Below are 20,026 nucleotides of genomic sequence, written 5' to 3' on the forward strand. Positions count from 1 at the left end.
ATTTTAATATAGACGAATCTAGCGCATACTTATAAAGATATCGACAAAGACAGAAAAATCTTTATTCTCTGTAAATTGATATATGATAATAATGTATGTCATAAAAGATACTTAATAAATCAAGTTTCATATATTACATGTTCTAATGTGCGATACATCATTTTAAATGTGACTGAGCTCAAATATATTAAACTAAAGGTAAGAAAGAGAGAGAGAGATGGAAATAGCCAACAGCTGTCACTAACACGATTGATTCAGCGTAGTTGGTAGCTTGCATTCAGTTGTTGACGAACTGTCGAAGTGAAAGTACAGGTATCGCCATCTGATGAGCAAACTAGACAAGCGTTCGCAAAACGACCGAAACAAGACACTTGAAGAGAGGAATTGATCCAATGCTTGTGTTGTATGCGCGCGTGCGTATCTAACTGTAAAACTGTTCTTGCGAAGTGAGAAGCAATAGCGGTGACCGTGTATCTTTCGGGGTCTATTTCATTCGTCTGTTATTCTCGCCTTGAGATAGATCGTTGTTCCGCACATTCGTTAAAAGATATCGCAAGTGACGAACGGGAAAAGACTATTCAACGCATTTACCGTGTTTTCGAACAAAGAGATACATCAGTCGCTACAGAGTCGAAAGAACTACGACACGAGGACCGAATAGTGTTTTCGTATTCAACGGAATTATATTATGTATGTGGAAATGGATGTTAAAAAGGTCATGTACTCCGTTGTGAGAGAGGGCAAATTGGCACGCTTGAAGGTAAGGTTTTACCAGATTTTCAATATATGGAAATTTTATCTTGTGCCATAATCACATTTTACAGTCCGCTTCGTCGTATATGCATGTTCGTTCAAAGGGAATGTTTTTTTCTTTAAGTTTCGTAAAAATATCACCCTATTTTTATTATAGATAATCGTGCTTATAAATAAATTCGAACTACAAGTACGTGGATATATATTAGGATAATTGATGTAACAAACATTTTACTGGCTAGTAGCGAATAATTACGCTAATTAAATACTAATGCCTTATTTGAGAATATATATTTTTGTACGAGAATGCGTCTATGGATTTCTCACTTAATTTGTATAAAAATATCTTAAAAATTGTATTGTTTGTGCATCTTTCTAAGAGTAAGATATATTTTATATATTATCTACGATCTTGATGTTTCGAAGAAGTGAAGTTCATAGTAACCAAAAATAATTAAATCTGTGTTGCATCTATAGATTTTAAATTATAATTCTTGTTTCTTAATTTTTCTAACTATGCAAGCCAACGTTTTTATGTAAAAATTTTTTGTAACTTACATTCTCGCACAATGATTTATTAGGATTAATCTCAGAAAACCCCTAACACAAAATGAACGAATTTCCGTATAAATCGTCCGACGGTTAAGTTAACCTCAAAATCAGCGAATTCTATATAAAATAATTTACCCTTATTTCACTTCATTATGCTCAAGACATATACTTTCGTATGATACGTATAATAGACGATCTTATTGATAAACAAAACATTTTATTTCGGTACGACGTCTAATAATACTTAAGATACTTATATATGTTAATACTTAACAAAGTTCATGTAATTTATTCGAATTTCTAGATAACTAAGAAATTAATGAATTATCATTACTTTATGTCGAATATTTTCATGTTGAATTTAATTTCTTTTAAGTACAAATAACCATAGTTGCATTTGAGCGGCGAAAGGAATTTTTCTCGAATACTTTCTCGCCCCTAAAATAAATCTAGCGAGCTGAGTATGCTCTTTCTTTTTCGTTTTCCTCACGTTTTTACGTGGCCACGCACGCTTATTCGAAATAGCAACGCGCTGTTTTAATGACATCTCGTGTGCGTGCGACCGCATACATACGTGTTATGAAACTTCGAATGTGGTTGGCCTTCTACCAATTCGTGGCGTTCTCATCTTACTCGGTGACTGGCGCGCAGGACACGCAACGCGATAACAAGCAAAAAAGAAAAAAAGAAAGGGAGAAAAATCAAATTCACCACCTTTTTGTACGTAAACTTATTACAATCAAGAGAAAGAATCTTCAACTCTTTTTATTTCACATTTATCGTAGTATATGAACAACTCAAATGGTGTACAAATAAGCTAACCTTTTCCTAGGAACATTAAATAAACTCGATGTACTTTCGTGTGCGATTGTGACGAGCGATTTCAGGTTAGTCACGTTTACAGCACATTCTGAACAGCACATTAAGAACCTTCATTTAGATGGAAAATCGATGACTATACAAAGCACAAAGAAAATCCGAATATACTGGGTACAGCAGATTCAAAACATTGTCATTTGCTAGCCTACGATGCCGCAAGGGAGAAGACCTAGGTTATGGAACACTTAAGTATTGACATTTTCTTTTTCCTGAGCCGATGGTAAAAAGGATCAAGGGATCTTTCCAGATATTCGGATTTGTTTGCTTTGCCGTTATTCATAGAACATTTATTGCATTACCTTCTATGAATAACGATAGAATAAATCCGAATACCTTCAGGAAAGGACCTTCATTAACCTCTAAGGCTAAGGAAAGAGAAAGTGCCAATACTTAAGTGTTCCATAACTTACACCTTCTCCCCTGCAACATCATGGGCTAGCAGGTAACAACGTTTTGGATATATTTTATCAACCATTTGTTTGTGTTAGAACAATTTGCATGTCTGCTAGATAAAGAATAGTTGAATTCGATAAAGAAACAACTTAACAAAACGCATAAATGTGCTCAACTTCAGTTTCATGGATTATTATCAGAACTAAAAGGGACAGTAAAGGGAATAGAATAGTGGACTATCGTTATCGGAATCATTCGGTTATCAGATTCCTCTGATTCTGTTCTCTCACGTGTTTGCATAAACGGAGTTCTATCGTGACCGTATCTCAAGTAGGAAATAGCCACGACAAGCAGCAGTTATATTTAGTAGGTTGAGACATCCATAGCCGCTAATGGGGAAGCCTGCTTGGTTAGGTTTCCGTGCGTATTACTTACGTGCCTTTTGTACGTGTGTATATATCTACTCTCACTGTAACGTATCGAAAATACATAAGAGTAAAGTTGAAACGTGGGAGGGAATGAGTTCGGTAAGAAAAGGGCTAGCGTTGTCATCTATATGGATTTGTTGATGTTATTGAAAATCACGAATGAAAAAGTATTTTTTGTTTTAATAGAAATATCAGCTCCGTTCCTTTAACGTGATAGGAAAAAATCATTCAAAATAAAAGCTACTATGTTGTTAAACATACATGAAATTTATATACTGATGTATTTATTCGTTTGATATGAACCGTGTTCATTCGTTTCAAATATGTCTTCTTGCTGTTCCATATTTCTTGTATCTTTTAGTTTACGTTTGCTTTAAAGCTTATCCAATTTCGTACTGTAATTTACACCGAATTTACACTGTTCACATTGGAGAACCACTGCGGATGGAACTAGGATGAAAGCGACGTCTTTCGGTGAATCGTCCATAGTGAAACAGTGTAAATTCGGCTTTACTTGCTACTTGGCTAAACTACTCGCCTTGTCTGAACCAGCCTGTAGAGTTGTAGCTACTAAAATGTCACGTTGTCATATCAACTTGCAGTTGTTTCTTTCTTCGATAGGTAATTAGCGTAATTGTAGAATATTGTAAGGAATAATTTATAATTGTCTCCAGCAATTTATCACTCACTTTTTCAAAGATCAGTGGATTTTTATTCAAGAGATCAATAGCAATATTTTATTCATAATTCCAGTTTCTAATTAATTCTCTTAACCTTAATTAAATTTAGCGCATATATTATTTTAATTGGTTTCGGCGGCAAGGTTTTGAAAGAAACGCAGTCGGTTAAAATATACAGATCGTAGAATTGATTAGCCACACGGATATCGATAATTTGTGGAAGACCATAATTACATATTTGGAATGAAAATTCTTGATAGAGGTCAATGTCGGCATATTGATCAGGTTTGGAAATTTAAATGCTATTCAACGTATAATTTAGTGAGGTTAATACGGTAGTTATCGCGGCTACATTGTTATAGTGCTCGTGTTAACACGTCGCGTACATTATTCCTGGCTGTCTAGTGCCAAACTCATTCGATCTGGTTTCGAACCAGCAATCAATTTACTTTGCACAATAATGTTTGCTCTTGATACACGAATGGCTTGAACGTCAGCTTCCAATTAGATATTAAAATTTATCTCCTTCTAATTCTTCTATATTTATCTGATAGGTTTGCAAATCAACATTTTATGTTTATTGATATTTGGTTTAGTTCTGGTTTCCTTACAGTATAATAAGATTGTTAAAAGGTTTGGTAAAGTAACAGAACGGTTGTTTCCTTCTGGAATATACATAATAAATTATTTCCTAAATATCGAGAAGAAGATTTATATGGATCTGTGGAATTTTGTTATAATTTTAGGTTTATTAGAAGGTGTGAAAATACTAATCATGAAATATCGTGAATTTAATGTTACAAACTTTGCTAAATTTAGATTATGTATTTGTTTTGGATTGTGTTCCAACATATTTGGCTACAGTACTACGCAGAAACACAGGCGTAGGCGATAAATGGTGTATTTGCCGTGAATATTTAGAAACCAAGCGGATGCAGCTGTCATTTGATTTCTTCCAACCGACTACATATCATCGATCGTGATTGTCTAAAGCTTCACATAAATTGAACAATGGTATCCACAAATACCTACGTTCAACGTGTATTTTATCACGCCATTTCCCTATTATATTTCCCTACAATGTTTCATTTTCATAACGCTTCAATCGAAATGTTTTAGAGGTTTCCTATTATTCGTGGTTCGTAAATAATAAATGCAACAAATTTAATTAGTCAAAATAATGCTGGGAAATGAGATCGAGAAAGTCAGAATATCTTTTTTCGCAGTATATTCGTTATTAAAGTTTCCAAAGAAATAACTTGCTTAATTAAATAAATATTTTATTCATAATATTATTTTATATGACACTGATAAAGTGATTAAGTATATTTAAAAATCAGTGTTATAATTATAATATTCATGTTTCTCAGAAAAACGTACGAAAAAATGTATTTTATTCAAAATGCAAAAAGTGGTCCAAAGATTTGGATGTGAACGTACAATACAACGACAATAAGCTGTTTTTGCGTGAAACGTGCAAATAACAATATGGGTTTCATGTAAATCCGTATCCATGTCTATGTGTTCTGATCGAAAATTAAATAGCAAATCGATCATTAAATCAACTGTTTATTAGTTACGAGGCGTTTAATTTCACAGAATTGAAATGTTGCGATGTAATAAACCGATTCGTGAGTGAAACACATCTTTGACCTTTCGGTTATACTGGATTCTCGATAAAACATTTCTGTCTTTCTATGTAAATTTTCATCGAAGTAATGCCAGTTGTTGACATTTATTAACGTTTTCATAGAAATAAAGTTACGAACAAGTCGTTTTCTCTTTCCTTTGATTACAGCTTCACGTTTATCCCTTTTGTAGCCTTTCTCTTATACTACGACAAATTGTCAAAAAATGAAACGTATCGTCACTGATACGTAAGAGTTTCCAGACAAATTTTTCTGTACTGATCGATAATCTCAAATTTTATTCCAAATAGTAATAATTATAGATATTTGAAAAGCGATACTTCAAAGAATTTTTTTTTTTACAACAGTGTCCATTTGGCTCTCTTTTAATATTTTAATATTTCAATATCAATAAATATCGCTATTAAAATTCTTTTGATATCGCGTATTCATATTATTACCTAAACTTCTCGTGGATATCGCTCTCGAAATACGAAGTGAGAAATTTATCTGAAAATATTTATATCGCTGTACGTTTTACGCCAGTAGATACTATATATCTATTTCGTTTCAAATCAAAAGAATTTTAATGTTTTTTTATAGAATTCTAAATATACAGGGTGGTTGGTAACTGGTGGTACAAGCGGAAAGGGAGTGATTCTACGCGAAAAAAGAAGTCGAAAATATAGAATACAAATTTTTCCTTTGAGGCTTTGTTTTCGAGAAAATCGACTTTGAATCTTCGCTCGGTACGCGTGCGGTACGTTATAACGGATCTCGCTGTAGATCGTTGTCTCGATGGAAAAATTAAAAAAAAAAGAAAAAAAGATTAAAAAAAAAAAATTTTTATTCTATATTTTCGACCTCTTTTTTCGCGTAGAATCACCCCCTTTCTGCTTGTACCACCAGTTACCAACCACCCTGTATAAAAATGTGTGTGTACGCACGTGAGCGCGCGCGCGCGTGAGAGAGATTGAATGAAAAAAATCTACTGCAGCACGCGTTCAATCTTCGGTTGGGTTAGGTTTGGTTTGGTTGACTCATCGGTGGTCCACTGCTTGTTACAATAATAGAAAACATATACTAGAAGTAGTATCACACGAAATACTATAGACAAATGCTATAATAGATAGGATCACAGCACTCTTAAAGTTATTAAAAGATAATTAAAAGCGCTTAATACGATTCTTTGATTAAAATGTGATGAGCCACGCTTAATTGCACAACGAGTACAACAACACGGCTTTCCCGTTTTTCACGCGTTTTTTTCCTTTCCTTGAAGATTACCCGTAATTGCATTGTCGCGTTACGTAATCGTTAGTTATCATCGAAACCTTAGGTCAGATAGCTTGTTTTGTGTTGAATATGCCTTGAAAAGAATATTTTGCAATCTCGATTACAAAATGAAAATTTTACTCCGATATGTAATATTTAGAAGCATTTACTTCCTAAGTTATTACGAACAGATTAATTTATGATATAATTATTAGGTTGTGAATATTTATGTGTTTCTGAGGAATTTGAATATCGAAAAATATTCAAAGTATTCGAAGTAAAGTAACTTTTAATTTTCTTTGTTGATAATATTGGTTGTCGTCTATATGTTTACAGCTATTTTTACTATATCGATTTTCATAAAAATTTACGTAAAACGCGAAATTTAGTGTAACGTATGAGCTTAGTTCGTCATGAATTCGAAAAATTTTCAAGGTATTCTAAGTAAAGTAACTTTTAATTTTCTTTGTTGATAATGTTGGTTATCGTCTATATGTTTATAGCTATTTTTACTATATCGATTTTCGTAAAAATTTACCTAAAACGCGAAATTTAGTGTAACGTATGAGCTTAGTTCGTCATGAATTGACAATTGCCACGCAAGTGAAATATAATGCTATAAAAGCTGTAAGAGAAATAAAATCGACATTAATTGAACTATATAAAGGTAATTGGTTTAAGTATATTTAAAGCTGACGTTACAATTAATTGTAAGGGGAAAAATAAATCGGTAATATTGAGACATCAAAATATATTGCCTTGAGTTTCATCTTCTAATAACTCATTGGCCATGAGTCAACCCACGTAAAACTGAAATCCAAAATTTCTTAGTCAGTGTTCTTCATACACGATGAATGAGTGTTTTAATAGTCGAGTTCAAATTACGCAACGCGGTCAAGCTGTCGAACTAGCACATTTTATGTCAGTTTCTCGCGTGGTGGGAAATTACATAACTTCAATTCTTGTGATTCAAGGCTGACACCAATTTTCACTACGCTCAGGATCTTGATTTCACGAAGACCTCTTGACCGATTGCTGCTACAGCGGTAATTACGTTGAAATCACAATCGCGATCGTAAAGCGGCGAACGTAGAAACCGGCTCGTTTTACCTCGAATAAAATATTCAGGGATATTCAGTTGAGATTGCATGTGGAAAAATAGACGACCATGTTGATGCTTCTGTCGCTAAAAATATGTAGATATACAGCACGTTTGCCTGTTGTTGCAAGTTTGCTACGTTAATTCAAGGATATAACTGACATAGTGTTCTTCTGAAAGAAGTAAAATGATTTTTTATATTTTCCACGATCCAGAGGGATGTTTAGAGCGATAATTTTAGAAATTGCAGAGTTGCAGCAACAAAGACGCAACACCGATGTTCAATTTACTTAATTTATATTAGATTTGGTTTTATTTATCCAAAAATGCAAAATTTTATTGCGAACGAATATTATTTGACTACGAATTTATAGCGTGTTACAATGTTACCATTACCGCATCATGTTAACATGATAATGATACGAACACCTGCATGTGATACATAAATAAACTAGAAAAATTTGATGAATTTGGCTTTTGACCGGCTCGTTTGATTTTTTTTTCTTCTAAGGAAACGAAAGATATTCTAACGTCTCTGATTCAGTGGAATTTAATTTCTTAAATAAATTGTTCGTCACATAGCATAATTGTTGCAAGTGTATCTTTAGTTGTACCATACGAGAACTGTAGCCAATTAAATGCGAAGTTGTGAAACGTAAATAAAAATTGTTTTCGTGGAAACGTTTAATTTTCACTCGCGCTTCAGTTAATTCGATATCATATCATAAAAAGATTAATTTAGATATTTATTTTCGTTGAGTCACGTTTGCTTCGTGACTTGACTTCTGTTATTTTCCTTCTTCGTCGTAGATTGCCAGATATTATGAATAAGCTTAATTAAAATATATGTAGCTATTTGTCATAACGAGATAATTATTAAATATTACATTCCTGTTACTGAATAATTTATGGTGTGATTTATCTTTGAATTACTCCTACTTGTACTTACGGATACATGAATATTTATAATCAGACCACAAACGATAGTTAATTAGGATAATTTCGCGATTTTATTCTAATAAGTTTAGTAAAAACTAATTTTCTACTTCTGTTCAAAATTCACGTGTCAAATCGGTACTAAATCTAGTCTTCCTTCGTGCTATTCGTATTTTAAAATAATGTTTTGAATATTCCAAGTGTGTATTCAAGCAGAGGTCCGACAAATTTATTAAATCTAGATATATTCTTTAATTAGAATTATGTACATGTTAAGATCGATGTGTTAAAAAACGAACGTATTATAGCTGATATCAAATGCAGAAATCTACAACCACGTTATATTTAGACGAAATTTATGAACATTTCCAATGAAGAAATCGTTAATGTTGGCTAGCTGCCTCGAACTATTCACGGTCACAATAAGATTTGCTTTTCTCCTCGACTGCTTGTAGCCACGACGATCGAATCAAATTGAATTGAAACATCGTATCAAAAAAAAAAAAAAAAAAATATTCAAGGAGCTTGCCTAAAAAATATATATTCGATAAATAATTGAATCGACTATTCTATTGTAAAACGAGAAATAAATTATACCGAGTGTCCCACTTTACCCAAACAAGATTAAAATCAGGATAAGATAAGAAAACATATAAAAACAGATATCGACCTAGTATCGTAACTGTAACTTCGTCAATTACCAATCTGATTCGTAGATATACCGTTGCAAAATGCGTAGCAAAGGCAACTCATTGAAATTCACTTAGATGGAGAATTGTTCGGTCGCGAAATAGGTTAAGATCGCAATGAACGGTAACCATTCAGCGAATTCCCGTTGCAAGGTTATGTTTTCTTCGTCTTGAGCGCCGCTTTCGAAACACATTTCATACGGATGCGAATCACCTCAGCAGCGGACAAGACAGTATAAAATCTAGGTTAGGATTGTGCACATGTGTAACGCCTAAACGTTCCAATTACCGAAATAACTTTCAGTTACGACACAAAAATACGTTTTCTTCCTCGATGCCGCGATCTTTACGTTTTTCCTCGCCACATTTTTACGAAGAATCTCGAGCAACATCTTGTTGCCTTCGGTGCGATTATTCGACGATAAAACGTATACGAATTTATTTACGTTGATACCAATTCAGCTGAGCTACGGTTGCTGGATTTTTGCACGCCGATATCATTTTTACCTCACGAAACGAAAAGGCTTATCCGGATATCGCATTTATCGGGAAAATCTTTTAAGAAAAAAGAAAATTAATTGTACAACGTACTACAGACTTTAATAAGTATGTAGAAATTTTTCACAGCCTATTTTCATATCTAAGATATTTTTTAATAATATTTTTGACAATGACCCCGAAAAAACGCAACAGCATTAGCATCTTGTAAGGCATTGTAAAAAATATATAACGTTTATTAAAAATCCACTAAATTGTTTAGAATTATTTATCGCACGAATCGTTTACGTACTTGTACATATAAGAGGAAAATAAGTCAGGGATTGCGTATTATTGGAAAAAATTTTGTTTGATCGTCAGTCGCTTTGTATCTATCAGATGCCTCGCCTAATGATATTTAAATTAGTTCCATATTTCAGCTCAGAACATGCATAAATACATCATAAATTATAGCTACAATATTTTTTTGCATTTTGTTATAATGAAGATTTATGTTCTTTTCATTTCTCCATAATTCATTCGAGTTTATAATATGTAATCCTTATCTAATCAAACGGATGCTGATAGTAACGTGTAAGTAGCATTGTGTACGAGATTATTGTCCGTCGTGTAATTAAGAAGATACAATTTGTGAATTAAAGATTTTGTTCTTCTCTCGGATGAAGCTTTTACTTCGTCAGCATTTACTACGTGAAAAGATAAATTTGCATGTACTTTACTTCAGAAATTTTCATTAGAAAAAATTTCTTCTCCGAAGTACCATAACTCTAGATTAGATAGTAACTATTATCATCGTGTTGTTGGACTTTATGCCTGTTTATTGATTGGATAGTGTAAAATCTATAACAGACTCTATAAATAGAACAGCATTATAGCCAATATCTAGATATCTATTTCGAATTGAACATGCACGTGCCGATATAACTGTTGACAGTCATTGAATATATTTTTGTTTCAAATCGATGAAACATCAATGTCAGTCGTTGTAATAGACTTAATCGATGAGGCAAAGTCTCGGATTGATCTAACTCGATATGTTAATATCTTTATTTTTGTCTCTTATTTTTTAACTATACAAATGTTCAGAATATTCTATGCGAAGTTATTTACACATCGTTTTGTACTTAATTGCAGATAAAGTTGAGAGAAATGAGTAATAATAATAAAATCGTATTGTATATAGTGCGTTATATGTAGATTAAGAAACGAACTAGACATTGATTAATTGCGGTTATAGGAATTATTTGTCGAGATGCTTTCATAGAGATAGAAGATTATTACTCAGAGCTTAGGGATTATTGCTTAGTTACTTTGGCTTATAATACGTAAGATACAGCACACTTTCATTGCAGAGATAATCGCGTCGCATTTCAAATATTAATTTTTATTCGCCTCGAGTAATAACAGATTACTGAGCGCAACATTATCAATTATTAAACTAATATAAATTATCTTAAACACAGAGTTTTTACCGTACCATCATTTATATCGCTATAATAAAATACTTGAAGCATGTGCTTTCCGTTTGATTTATTTATACTCATGTGCAGTGTTATCTATTCAAATATTCGAGATTCTTTCCAACTCATGATCATCCTTTGATATATACATAATTTTTCATTCTTTGATAATATCTTCGACATCTGTTCATATCTTGAAAATTAGTAAGATATAGTAAATCCATTTCTCCTTTATTAAGTATATAAGTATACGAACACATCTTAAATATGAAATCATTTTTTATACTTCTTATATATATTTATGTTAAATGAGTCTGTCAATAGGTAGCGGAGAATAAATGGTGTTTTAAAAATAGTAGAATTTAATATAAAATAAGGATTAAAATAGTATTTATATCTACTTATTTATGTCGAAGTTTATCTTAGAATAGAAAGAGGAAATGCCTGGATGAATGTATAATAAAAATATATTTAAGTATAAGTACAGTGTATGCTAGTCCAGATCCGCACGCTGGTGTCACTTAAAATTCGTGATAAAAAAAGGAGTAGCTGAGCAATAGCTTAACTTGACTGTCCTTTTATATTTTTGTATGCTTTTAATCGCAAAAGTGATTAAACACGATATTACGATGAAGTAGCGAAGTTAAAATAGTTCAAAGCACGGCCAAGACTGTAGCCAAGACTAGTCTCGTGGTCGAATGCTTGCACTTTTTATATGTTGAGTTTGTAGAAGTTGAGGGGCAAGGAGAGGATCCTGATTGCCCTACGTAATGGGAAAAATTTAGTGTTGGGCCATGTTCAAAGGTCAGGTCAAAGCCTAACGGTTCATAGTCAGGTAGTGTGGAACGAGGTAGATTTGGGTATGGTCGTTGTCACACTGGCAGCGTTGCTTTATAATAGAGCTCCAAAGCCATGGGCCTATGGGTATTTTCGTAATTAAAAAAAACTGGCTTGTCTACACCCCGCTGCATCATCTGTGCAAAGCATGTTCCTAAGAAAGACTACGAGGCTGAGAGGCCCTTCAAATCGATTTAATGCTAAACAATAGTCAATGGCTTCGAGGACTAGGAAAACTAAATACTAGAGAAGATGTAGAGTTTTCCTAGAAGTGAGAATCACTTCAACAATTTATATTGATAATTTCCTTTGACCTAAAGATGTGGTATTTATATCTTCCTATATTTCTACGTTTATTAATATTAATTCTTTTTATAATAATCTGTAAGAAAATCTAGCTTGTCCTCGTTCATACGGTTCTCCTCTCAAACTTCCTGTTTATCTTCTACACAATGTCATTTCTAATTTCACGCGAACAAAAAGATATGACATCCTGTATAATACCTAGCTACTCTTGAAGTTGTCGGTAAGGTTATTCGTGTCGAAGTTCCTTACTCTTTTATACGGTATATGCAAGTTGAATTGAACTGTCTAACGTCGCGTTCACATGATCATTGAAATAAATGATGTAAGATCGCGTTATCTCGCTGGTTTGTACGTATATTGGTATTCTTTGTTGATATGAGAAACTTTCCCCAATTACGGACAATAAAATCATATCACCGTATGATTGTAGTAGCAACGTGTAACGCTCCAATGATAGTGCGATAGTGTGAGCGTGGCTTAATCCCCCTGCTACCTAGTCAACCAGTCGAGAAATCATCGCCACAGTGAAAGATTTTTATCCAGTACTTTGACACTGGCTAGTTATCTGCCCTTCGTGTCGTATCTTTTCCTGTATCATATTCTGTTCGAAATTAGAATTTTCCTAGTCGATCTTTTGTAATATCTCTCGTAGTAAATGAAAAGTTCAGCGCGTTTCTAATACATTTATATGTTTATTATTTTCTCGATGGACCGATACTTGGAAGAATGACAATATTTCAATATTGAGTTTTAAATCGATATTTTATGCGTAATTGAATCAATTACTATTATCAATTTATTAGTAACAGGTAAAAAAGTAAATTGCCTCATCAATTAAAGTTGATTAGAGATTAGATTAAAGTAGAGATAAACGAATTATTATTATAAGATCGATTAAAATACGTGGCTATTTTATAGCGAAGTTAAACAATAATTTGTTACACGAAGACAATCGAGAATTTAATAATACAAATTGTGTGCAAAGCTGTTTTGTTGTATCCGAAGCACTTGGAAACTTGGAACGAGTTCTGCATCGTTTCACAACACGTTCGCCAGTTTAAATCTTTATTTAGTCAACCTCGACGAGACGAGAATGTTTCTCCATACGTTCCAAGTATGTACCATCGATTTTTCATTGTCCTTCCTTATCGCTTCTGGCCAAGTCAGCGGTTCACTGACTAAGCAGGTTATTGTCTTTCTACATTGCTGGACGATTGTATGTATCAAGATTCGTGGAAATTTTCTTAAGGACAAATGCGCATCGTAATTTGTCCACGCGCTTCCAAGGACAAGATTGATAGATAAGCCTTGAACAATATTTTACTAAACAAATATATAATTTTGACATTGAATACTGAACAAGATTGTGTGGGTTTTTTAAACGTTTTACTCAAGAATTCAGCAAAGATATTTCCATAGATAATGCAGACAAGATTAAGCATGCAGAATTTAATTAAACAGAAAGATGTATTTAAAAATGAAATTATTTCTAAATTATTCGTCGCATCATGAGGTTGTTTGAACAAGAATTCATTAATATAGAAAATAATAATAATAATAAAATAATAAATAATAATATAGAAAATTTCTCGACTTTAGGTACCAAAATAATTATTCTTTGCTTTTTAAATTAATCCTTCAGAAAGTAAATATTTAACGCTAGATCAAGACCAGTCTCTGATGTGTATTTAAATATACTGTGTATAAAGTGTACATTAAATACGCCAGTAGCACGTCAATATTTTTAGCGATGCCACGAAGAACGATATCGATGAAATTCGTAATTTTAACGAATTTAGCGGTTCTACTGTTACCGTGGATAAAATATATCAGTTTACCTTCTGTGTGACTCATATTTCCATAAATATCTTTCCGCGATATTTCTATATTACGCGTGTATCAAACAAAGCATTTAGTTTCATAAGATACCTCCAAATTTCATTGTTCCATCATCTTTTCCACAATTTTATACTACGCGTAACGGACTTTCGCTTCAGCTTTATACTTCTCTTTGCCTCGCTGATCCGTGTTAACCCCTTTTTCTCGCAGTTGCAATTAATTTGTCCGTGCTGCATACAGCAAGGGAAATCTACGGTGTACGAACGACGGGGATTGAAGAGTGACTCGCGAGGTACATGCGAGTCAACTCTCCCGGCACGTTCTAATATTACTCGGTCGACGAGGTAGTGAGTCAGAGGCATAACCAGGCGCAGAAAAGACGTCACTCAGAATGGAGAGAAAGACTAAAATGCCTCGTGCGCCTACGTTGTCTTTTAATATATTCCGCGATCTTCTATTTACCCTTATTCACGCGGGAAATCAAACAGCGGCTGGAACGTCAAAGGGGAGATTTCCACTGATTAACTGGGTCGTTTCTTAGCCAGAAAGTTTTATTATTATGATGGGTTGGCAACTGAGCGATTGCCGAGTTTGTCATTAGGTGGTAATGACAAATAGTAAATAGAATCAACCGACGAAACGAAGGACAGAAACACGATAAGAACATCTTTTCTATTGATTTTCTAATGTCAACACCGTTTGCTGCTTAGAAACGGGGGAATATAAAGTAATCGAAAATAATTGAAAGTAAGGTAACAAAGAGCGTCTCGAGTTTTAAGATGCATATCTTTTGAAGATAGCTGTCAAGTTGACTAAATTTTTTGGAAGGTAAATGTACGATTATAAGCATAATATTTTAATATTATGACGAATAATATTGTGAAGATTTTGAAGAAGATGAGACGTATTTATAGCTGCAAAACCAAATATTGCAGAAAGGCAATTTTGGTAACATAGGGTTGATCGACAACGTAACGAATTTTTCGATTGTTTTCTTGTAAAGAATAGAAAGTATAGCTTATCATTTTCTTCCTCTGTGCTCTTCGGAAGATAAAGATAGATTAAATGTAGTTTAGTTTTAGGATAGTCTCGATCTTGCAAAATATAACTACGCGTGGACCGATTTTAAACGGAAGATCTGTAAATAAAAAAAATTCTTAGGGATTGAAGTCACGAGTTAACTTGTCTTCTGTGATGAACGAGTTAAATCGTCATATATTTTCCTTTTTCAATATCATACCTTACGAACGGAATTTTTACAAGGACGGATTTCCGGGAATCCCACCTTTAAATATATTTTTCTCGCCTACGGGCACGTGTTTCACTAATCGGATTGAAATTTCCAGAAAGCATAGATTTGAAAACAATCGACTCGTGTTATGTTATTGAATTATGGTTATAGGATGGAAGATTTTCAAGTCCGGGGATTTTCCGTTCGAACGATATCTTTTTTTTTTATTCGTTTCTGTTGCTGTTTTCTCACATTGGAAGGATTATTTCCACGAATAACGAAACAACCTTTTAAGCATGAGAAGAAAATGAAAATCGATATCTGGCCACTCGTATTCAAATTATTTTAATAATCGGACCTTCGAAGTACGTACTTGTCGCTATAATGTGACTTGAAATTTCAGTATCTATGATGAGAACGAAATTTTCCTGAAAATATCACCTATCGCGTAATACATATGTATGAATGCGCGTTTCTTATCACAAGGTGTAATTTGTGTTTTACCTTGACTTACAAAATAATAAATTTTCTTTTTTTTTAGTTTTAAAAAGATGATATATTGTCTATTAATGCTCTGTAATGCGTTTATTCATGTTACGTGAATCATTTCGTTTCTATATGAAACATCGAGGACAAAGGTGAAGTCATATGTTTTCTTCGCAAATATGACTTTATAACGTTAATTTGTTCCAGTAAGCTGTATTGATCACATTCACCAAATTCAAATAACGTGGCAGAATCGGTTGTTACATCGAGTATTTTACGTTGACATCTATCTTTTAGACAGCGAATTGTTTGATTTATTGCGTCGTGGATTTAGTCCACGATTTTTCTATCATACGAAGCCTTTCGTTATTTATTCAAGACGTCTTCCAGGATGTCCTTTAATTAGTCTTCTGACGATCAATAGCAACTTAGACGTCATAACTGTACGATTGTTATTAATGTACGGTACATATGCCCTGTAAATGACATTTCTATTTAAATTTTCGTTCGTGGACTTTATCGGTCCGCAAAAGGTCATCTTGAAGGAGGAGGATCCTCTCTGACGTTCATTAACATTTTACGGACGATGTGACGACGATAATGTCGATCATTAGCAACTTGCTAATTTCTTGTGAATATTCGTGAATCATCACCCAAGAATGTGTTTGACCAATCCAAGTAAGTTCTTATTTTGAAGTCGTATTTAACGGATAACAATGCAGAATATGTTGTATTCTGGTGTCTTGATGTTTAACCATCTAAATATTGTTATCACAGCTTAAAGCGATTTGAAAGTTTCTTATTTATTTAAATCCTTTATTTACATTCTTATTGTATTTACTTGTAATTGTATTAACTTGAAGGACGAAACAAACAGATTGCTTGATATTTATATATTTCTATCTTGATAACTTAATTGTTGTGTATATTACGTTGCTAAAAGCGTTCCATTTAACAATCATTCATAAAGATGTCAATCTGTTAAAAAGTTTAGTCGTTTAAAAATCAGTTAAATCGACTTCTTCGGCTTTAACTTCATGAACCTAGAATCAAACATACGATAAATGCTTATTAAACACGACATAGTACCATGTCAGAATAATTTACTTATAATTCTCGATGAGAATTGATTGTAAAATTCTTGCAAAAAAAAAAGAAAGAAACGTATTTGTATATGTGCAAGTATATCTTAACACAATTAGTTTATTGACTTACAATCAAAACTTCTACAAAGAACGAAACAAAACTACATCTATAAGTCACCCAGCAGATCTCACAAAGGATATATCTTAACAAACACGAAAATGGTACCCCATTGGGGGTAGCCACCCACTTGATAATCAAACAGATAAAAAATTCTACCAAATGTCCAAATTGGACAAATTGTGAATGTGAAATTTTAAATTAAAAAAAAAATCTATAAGTCGTATGCTTACAATTATTACGGGACACAGGCGTTTCAATTAGTCTCGGGGATTCCGCGGAATTTAATTCTTTTTCGTTATTTTGCTAAATACTTAAACTCTCAAATGAGACATACGTTTGTTCATATAAATTCGTACGATCTTTCTACAAAATGTTTACCTCATGTCGATTCTCAATAAGATAAATAAGAACGATGAAAAATGATATGGACATGATTCATTGTCATTTATCTCTGAATAATACCCAGTTGCAAAACACCTTTAATTCTAGATTGCATTATGTAAAAGACCAATAATTTACACGTTTTATGATTATGATTTCTAGGAATAGGCCGTAAGAAAATGTATGATATAGTCTAAGAAGGTGTCTTTGAAATATAATTAATATAACATGTAGTAATAAAATTGAGACTCATACGTGCATTAGCTTTGCAGAATAAGCAGTAAGTTATTATTTTTTTTAATAAATGGATTCACACCCGATCAACAGATACGATTTATGTAGTACATTTGTAATAATGTATCGCTAATTTAACTTTTTCAAATAGTTTTTCCAAGAGCCAAATGAATTGCTCGTGATTTTCAAATTGCATATTCGTACAATAATAAATTCATATAACGAACGAACTGTACATACGGATTGGAAGTATTTCATCATTGTAACTTAAGCAAATCTATGCGGATTCCTTCAATACATATTAATTAATTTGACCTATCATATCATTAACCTGACACGGGAAATGAAGTAATCAGAATTAAATGCCGATCAATGAATTAGTCTATTCGTATAAACAGACTAAAAAGTCCAAGAGTTTCCACTTGTTGAAATCTTTTCTTCTGAAAATTTGTTTTTGCGGTACCAACAAATAAATTGTAACGAAGTAATTTTCACTTTTTGCCATTTATGAATCAACCAATCAATCCATGGGTTTTTACGTTCATTTCTTTTTCCCATTTCCTTAGCAAGAATTCTCAACGAAAATATAATCTTTTATGTAAATAGGATCGTATCGAAGGAAATCTGATAACCGATATTGCTAGTCTTCTTGCGAAATTACGTTTTCTAAATATCCAGGAATCCCACGCACAGTAGGTCGTTTGTAAGACGACGATACAAAAATTTTCGCGAGATTAAATTGCACGTGTATTTACACACGCGTGTATTTTACATACAGACATACGTATATCTACCTCTGCAGTTCTCTCACAATAATATGTCACGAACGTTCAATGAATGAATTATGTACGTAGGTTTCTGAACACAATAATTTTTTTATTCAGGATTAATGAAACTAATTAAATGACAATATTTTTGTTCGAGAATCTTGCGTATCTCGTGTAAATTAATTACGAATTATATTTTTGTAACAATGATAATTAAGTATTCCAAAGAAGTAAGTAATCTCGAGACTTGTCCTCCGAAATTTTTGTATGATTTCCTATGACCCGATAATGCTAGTTGAAGATTAATAAGAAATTTCACGATATTTAAAATTCTATTGCATTTTGTTAGGAGTTCTGTCTGATATGACATAGAAATTTATATTATTAACATTACAAAACATTCGAACTGTATATGTATTACGTTAAATATAAATATTACACAATATACAGATCAGTCTCTCTTTTTGAACATAAATCTCACATTAGCGCCAGAAAATTAGAAAAATCTTTTCGATCAAAGGATTATCTGTAACAATTTCCGAGTAATTAATAATTCGTTTAAAGGAACTGAGTAATTTATATCATTATCTTCCTTGGAACGTTTAAAAATTACAATGTAAAGTATCATTTTCGCTTACTTAGCCTTAAATTAGATTATGATTCCAGGCAAAAAGTTAGTAATTTGAGGGAATTGTCAGAAAGCAAGACACGTCTGCATGAACCAATCATCGTTAAATTGGAAGGATAGAATTTTTATAAAATCAAAAACGTTCCAGCTGAAAGCGTTATGCAGTTGCGTTGGCTAAATCTTTCCTAACAAAGAATTGCGTTACGCAGTGTGTACATATAAAGATCCTTTGTTTTATTAAGAATGTTGTTCTACCTCAATGCCGAGCAACATTTGGCTGATGAAATAACCAGTAACATAGCGTCACAATCACGTACGGAAAATGTGGTAGAATTTCTTGATATACGTTGAAAGAATTTTTTTTTTTATGTGATTCATTCTTGTTTTCCCCGTGGATAATTGCGAATAAATCACAAGAATATAAATCGGTGTCGCAGAAGGAGCGCGTGTGCGGTTGCAAACATTTTGGCAAAACGTTATTGTAACGAGAACAGAAGGATGTAGCGTAATGGCCTTGCAACTTACAACGAATCAGTTGTCGATGATTGCGTTCTACTTGTGATGTATACCATTGAATTTGTTAGAAGAATCTGTATTGTGTACGCGCTCAAGGATATTACGATCTCGATCATTGAGAGAACTAGATGATAGAATCTATCTTCGTTGTAAATGCAATTTTTTATATTGGCGAGACGTGCAAAAGGCGAACGTAATTAAATTACGCTTCTACAGAAGTAAATTATCTGTAGTTATGACGCTTTTTTTTTATATTTGTTTGTCTACCTTTTACACTTTCATCGATTATATCGATCGCTTCTATCTACTACAGAAGCGAAAGAAA

General features: G+C 32.9%; 1 protein-coding gene across 1 annotated transcript in view; it reads left to right on the forward strand.

Moving 5' to 3' along the window:
• The first annotated feature begins 267 nt into the window (after positions 1–267).
• The window catches only part of LOC117233250 (protein fem-1 homolog CG6966), a 39,601-nt gene continuing 19,842 nt past the window's right edge, over positions 268–20,026 (forward strand). Inside the window, exon 1 of the mRNA XM_033493378.1 lies at positions 268–760. Within this exon, the coding sequence (XP_033349269.1) occupies positions 689–760 (72 nt within the window). The 5' untranslated portion in view covers positions 268–688. The remainder of the gene's footprint in view (positions 761–20,026) is intronic.

The sequence above is a fragment of the Bombus vosnesenskii genome, unplaced genomic scaffold (genome assembly GCF_011952255.1).
Source record: "Bombus vosnesenskii isolate JDL3184/JDL3185 unplaced genomic scaffold, Bvos_JDL3184-5_v1.1 scf7180000013295, whole genome shotgun sequence".
Taxonomy (NCBI): domain Eukaryota; kingdom Metazoa; phylum Arthropoda; class Insecta; order Hymenoptera; family Apidae; genus Bombus; species Bombus vosnesenskii.